General features: G+C 36.8%; 1 protein-coding gene across 2 annotated transcripts; it reads left to right on the forward strand.

Moving 5' to 3' along the window:
- Nucleotides 1-291: 291 nt before the first annotated feature.
- Nucleotides 292-4,703, forward strand: LOC103430352 (synaptotagmin-3-like). Of its 2 annotated transcripts, XM_008368514.4 has the most exons (12): nucleotides 292-577; nucleotides 1,347-1,445; nucleotides 1,555-1,605; nucleotides 1,696-1,819; nucleotides 2,297-2,415; nucleotides 2,524-2,625; nucleotides 2,729-2,803; nucleotides 2,910-2,986; nucleotides 3,063-3,312; nucleotides 3,434-3,814; nucleotides 3,896-4,024; nucleotides 4,144-4,703. In XM_008368514.4, exons 1-12 carry the CDS (start codon nucleotides 467-469, stop codon nucleotides 4,270-4,272), a joined length of 1,647 nt encoding a protein of 548 aa, XP_008366736.1. In that variant the 5' UTR covers nucleotides 292-466; the 3' UTR covers nucleotides 4,273-4,703. The 2 variants fall into 2 exon arrangements, with proteins under 2 accessions (XP_008366736.1, XP_017188135.2); XM_017332646.3 differs by lacking the exons at nucleotides 292-577; nucleotides 1,347-1,445; nucleotides 1,555-1,605 and having other exon boundaries at nucleotides 2,729-2,814.
- The last annotated feature ends 524 nt before the right edge of the window (nucleotides 4,704-5,227 follow it).

A 5,227-nucleotide genomic window follows, 5' to 3' on the forward strand; every position in this document is an offset into this window, starting at 1 on the left:
AAAAAAATTGCTCGTGTGGGAATTGGTCAAAGCACATCAAAAAAAAAAAAAAAACAAATAGAATATTCAACAGCCTGAAAACAACCCACAACCCCTATAACAATTGCCAGAAAAGAAAAAGAAAATTTAGCTCATCCATATATACACTTTGAGGGTTTACGTGGCCTTCAAGCTGTAACATATACAAGATATAACAACCACGACATTGGAGAATTAGGTCATTTCATTGTCTATTTGGAGGTGCAGTTTTGTTGCAACAGTGGATGTTTTGAACTAGTTCAGATGTTTCTTCTGTTTTGGCGGTTTGAGTTGTGGAGTTTATTCGAAACGCTTCTGATCAGCGCATTCTCTCCTTTAGAATCCATCGCTGGAGCCAGTTTTGTTTGCTGGGAAAGTTTCCGGTGGCGTAGGTGCCAATTGCCATTAATGCATGTCGGTTTTCTGAGTTTTTAGGAGGTTTTAGAAGATGGGATTTGTGAGCAGTTTAGTGGGAATTCTTGGTTTTGGAATTGGAATTCCTCTTGGACTCTTGGTGGGGTTTTTCCTTTTTGTTTATTCAAATCCCAAAGAAGTTGAGGTAAATCCATTTCCTTATTGTTCTTTGTTTGATCATTCACGTGTTGATAATTGCAATTGACTTTTAGCTGGTTTCCAGTCAGATTTTGATTTTTCCAGATTGGCAATGCAAATTGTATATTCTTGATCATGCTTCTATTTTCCATGGGAAAATTTAAATGGAAAGCAAAGATGTTTAATCGTTTCTTTTTATACAAGCAATATCAGGGGAGGTGCAATCATACTTAGGAACTCGAATGCCGGGGTGAATGCTTGTAACCAACAGAGATGCAAGCCCCTTGTAGATGTCTAATTGTTTTTTTCTTTATTTCACCGGCTTAGTCTTAATTTAGAATGTTGTGAAGCTCTCATCCTGGGTTTATTTTCATTCAGTTTTTCAATTTATATTTTCATCTGATGTGAGAATGTAATGGAATTAATGGTTCTTTTTGAAAGTTGAGAAACAAGCAGCTAAACTCATGTCAAAGACTATGCAAAAGATGGAAGGATAATTTCGTAATGTGGATGTTTACACTCGGATTCTTATGTTTGTTTAGGGGAATTATAATAACTTTTTAACTTTTCATTCTAAATATGAGTATGATTGTTTCACTAGCAATTATTAAGTTCTTAAACATCGATTTCTCAGTAAACTACTTCAAAGAATCCAATCAAATTAAATTCAAATGTGTAATAGTAAATTAAAGTACGACTAAGATCATAAACCGAAGAAAGTTAAATTATGCCAACCATGTCTGCATTTGCTTATAGTAACTTGACATACTATGCAGGATCCAGTTTGCAGGCCACTTCATGATTTAGATGAATTGGCCTTGCAAGATCTTCTTCCCGAAATTCCACTGTGGGTGAAGAACCCTAATTATCATAGAGTTAGTATCCCCCTCCAATCTCCTCCGTATCAAACTTCTAGGATCGTTTCTCTTGCTTCTATGCTATATCTTTATTCATTATGTATTGGTTATGTGCACAACTTTGCAGGTAGACTGGTTGAATAAATTTATTGCAGACTTATGGCCTTACCTTGAGAAGGTGATATTCTAATCTTTAGTCATTTTGAATCCCTTTTGATTGTTGTTTTAATGTTGTAATTTTGATAGATGATTTTAACATTATTGATAGGAAATTGCGGGAATAATAAGAAGTGTGGCTCAACCTATATTTGATGAGTACATTGGAAAGTTTCAGATTGAATCAATTGAGTTTGAGAGAATAGATATGGGAACTCTTCCTCCTATTCTTAACGGTGAGTTTGGTCGCAGCAATTTCTAATTCGGTTTACTGCATAATTGGTGTGCACAAATAGTTTTCAGTTTTATAGATCAGTACTTTCTGTTATCTTCCGAAGTCCTGCATATATTTTCAGTCTTGAAGAACCTCCGTTGAACAATAACTTCAAATCCAGAAATAGTTATGCATACTCGCTGTAAAAATCATCGTAATTTTTTGGAGGGATGAATATTCAGTCAGTCTATGCCAGACTTGTTGATTACTTAAGTCTCAGTATTTGGCTACATAACTTAATGCTAGCAACAAGGAAGAAAGAAAGACACGATATATAATATCCAAATTTCAAGAAAGTTTGAGCAAAGCTTATGACCAAGAAAACATATTGATGCATAAATGTATACATCACAGAGGAAAAGTACAGTTCTAGTAGCAAACAAACATCATTTGCTTGTCTATCTGGTGTTATAATTTATTTTTATTTATAACGTTTCAGGTCTAGAGGTCTTTGAGACGAACGAGAAGGAATTAATCATGGAACCATCAATAAAATGGGCTGGAAATCCCAACATAATTTTGGTGTTAAAAGTTCTGTCTTTACGAATTACAATTCAGGTAAGAAGAACCTAAGGAAACATTTTTTGACAGAGGAACAAGACTTTTGTAATTTGTTTTCTTGATGTGGATGAATTTGTTCAGAAACTTGACCAAAATTCATTTCAGTTAGTAGATTTACAAGTGTATTTAGTGCCAAGGATAGCTTTCAAACCGCTTGTGCCTTCCTTTCCATGTTTTGCAAACATTGTGGTGTCTTTGATGGAGAAGGTGAGCAGAAGACGCCAGTTAACGCATATTTCTTTTCGTGCCTTAAAAAGATTGGATAAATAAGATCTGTTTTGTAAGCTAAATTTCTCTTAACTATCTGCAGCCTCATATAGATTTTGGAATGAATATATTGGGAGCCGATATCATGTCTATACCCGGCCTCTATCGTTTTGTTCAGGTGCTGCACTGGTAATACTTTCATGTTGAAGTTGGGATTTTATCTAATTGTCTGACATTTAAATGTTTGGTTGGATTTGAATCAACTATGACATAATTTCCTGCAGGAGACTATTAAAATGCAAGTTGCAAGCCTCTACCTCTGGCCTCGGACACTTGAAATACCTATCCTTGACGTTTCAACGTAAGTTAATTTGAGATGATACAGCTTTCTGCTTTGGTCACTTTGTCTGCATTTATGATTTTTTTCATTTATACAGTGTGGCTGTAAAGAAGCCGGTGGGAATACTACGCGTGAATGTTGTTCATGCGGTTAAACTCTTGAAGAAGGATATCTTAGGATCATCCGATCCTTATGTCAAGCTCAGCCTGACTGGAGATGGGCTACCAGCAAAGAAAACAACTATCAAGAAGAAAAACCTGAACCCTGAGTGGAACGAGAAGTTCAAGCTTCTTGTGAAGGATCCTAAGACCCAACTTCTTCGGTTACAAGTCTTTGACTGGGACAAGGTTTCCTCTCTTACCTACTTTACTTTTTTCAAAATATAGGATTACCGGAAGCAAAAAAATCTCTTAGTTATATTTTAGACGTATGGTTGTGTCTCATCATTCAATTTTGCTCTTCCTGCAGGTTGGTGGGCATGATAGGATAGGAATGCAGTTAGTTCCTCTCAAACAACTTACACCCCATGAGACGAAAGAATTTAAACTTGATTTGCTCAAGGACACGAGTATTAGCAATAGTCCAAACAAGAAGCAAAGAGGGCAGCTTGTGGTGGAGCTAGCTTTTGTGCCTTTCAAAGAAGACAAAAGCAGATTTAGTGGACCTATTGATGCAGCACATACGAGAAATGAAAGCGGAATTGATATGTCAATGTCATCACTTGGGGGAACCCTAGGCGGAGCAGGTTTACTATCGGTTATTATTCAAGGAGCCGAAAATGTGGAAGGGAAGTACCACAACAATCCTTATGCCATCCTCCTATTTAGAGGAGAACAGAAGAAAACACACGTAAGTTTTGGTTTTAGTCTCTGGTTAGCAGCAATGTAACAATCTTTCTGGTAACAGTTTGATACAATTTGGTTTCTTCAGATGCTTCGAAAAACTCGTGATCCAAGCTGGAACGAGGAATTCCCTTTCATGCTAGATGAGCCACCTTTGAATGAGAAAGTTCATATTGAGGTTGTGAGCAAGAGGACCGGCATTAGTTTCCGAATGAAGGTGTGAAATAGTTCAACCGTTATACTTTCGTTTACATAACTAGTACTACTAAACAAGTAATCTCTGCTCATAGTTGACAACATTTTAACTTATGATTTTCTTTCGATTGTTATCATTAGGAATCGTTGGGACATGTAGAAATCAATCTAAGAGACGTTGTGCACAACGGCCGGATCAACCACAAATACCACTTAATCAATTCAAAAAATGGAGTGATACATGTTGAGATTAGCTGGAAGATGATTTGAGGAATGGAAAATGCAACGCTACAGTAATCTTGAGTGAAAGCGCAAGTCGAACTCGTCGATCATCTATGACTTACTACTTTGCAGGATGGCCATTGGAAATTTCACGGGTGAGGTAAAAGTTCAAGTCCTGCACAATACCAGGGAGCCTAAACTTTTATGGTGATTGGTGATTTATCCTACGAACTCCTTATCTTTGGATGCAAAGCTCAGAAATAGAGAGGGTAAGGTGGATTTGCTTGCTCACACTAAAGCTGAAGCTGTGAATTTAGAACAGTGTTAATATACAAAAATGTATGCGAATTCAAAAACAAAAACAAAAATCCTGCTGTTTTCAGAAATAATGTAACAATTTTCGTTTTTTTTTTTTTTTGTACAGGAAAATATTTTTATTAATTGTTAATGTACAAATATATATGTATTTCACCAGTAAACGAGGCTATTATTTTTTGGCTGTATAGGTTGCATCTGCAGATAGAGGTCGCACTTGGTGCGATGGCAAGTGCCTTCGCCCATGAGCGGTAGGTCTCGGGTTCGAGACTTGGGAGCAGCCTCTCCATAAATGGGGGTAAGGCTAGCCGACATTCACCTCTCCCAAACTCTGCGTAAAGCGGCAGTCTTGTGCACTGGGTACGACCTTTATAGGTTGCATCTGCAGATCTGAGTTACAGCAAACAAAGATATTGGAAAAGCCGGTGTGAACACATTTTTGTATCTAGGGATCTAGCAATTCTAATATTTATTTAATATAGAAAACTGTGTTAAGTGCGTTAATCATCTTTGACTCGGGTACTGATGAGAAATTTTTTTAATATGCCAGAAATACGATCCAGTATATTAAGGGCGTGTTTGGCATGCCAGATAACACACCGGATAGTACTATTTAATACTATCCGGTGTTTGGTGCCATTCCGTATTAAATTAGTACCGGATTATTTATGCAGTCCGGCCTATTTTA

The sequence above is a fragment of the Malus domestica genome, chromosome 01 (assembly GCF_042453785.1).
Source record: "Malus domestica chromosome 01, GDT2T_hap1".
NCBI classification, from domain to species: Eukaryota; Viridiplantae; Streptophyta; class Magnoliopsida; order Rosales; family Rosaceae; genus Malus; species Malus domestica.

Bases quoted from the DNA above. Each gene is read 5' to 3' on its own strand.
- LOC103430352 (XM_008368514.4), top strand. From the start codon at position 467: ATGGGATTTGTGAGCAGTTTAGTGGGAATTCTTGGTTTTGGAATTGGA. The intron at 1,820-2,296 runs GTGAGTTTGGTC...ATAACGTTTCAG, and splicing joins TCTTCCTCCTATTCTTAACG to GTCTAGAGGTCTTTGAGACG. The intron at 2,987-3,062 runs GTAAGTTAATTT...TCATTTATACAG, and splicing joins CCTATCCTTGACGTTTCAAC to TGTGGCTGTAAAGAAGCCGG.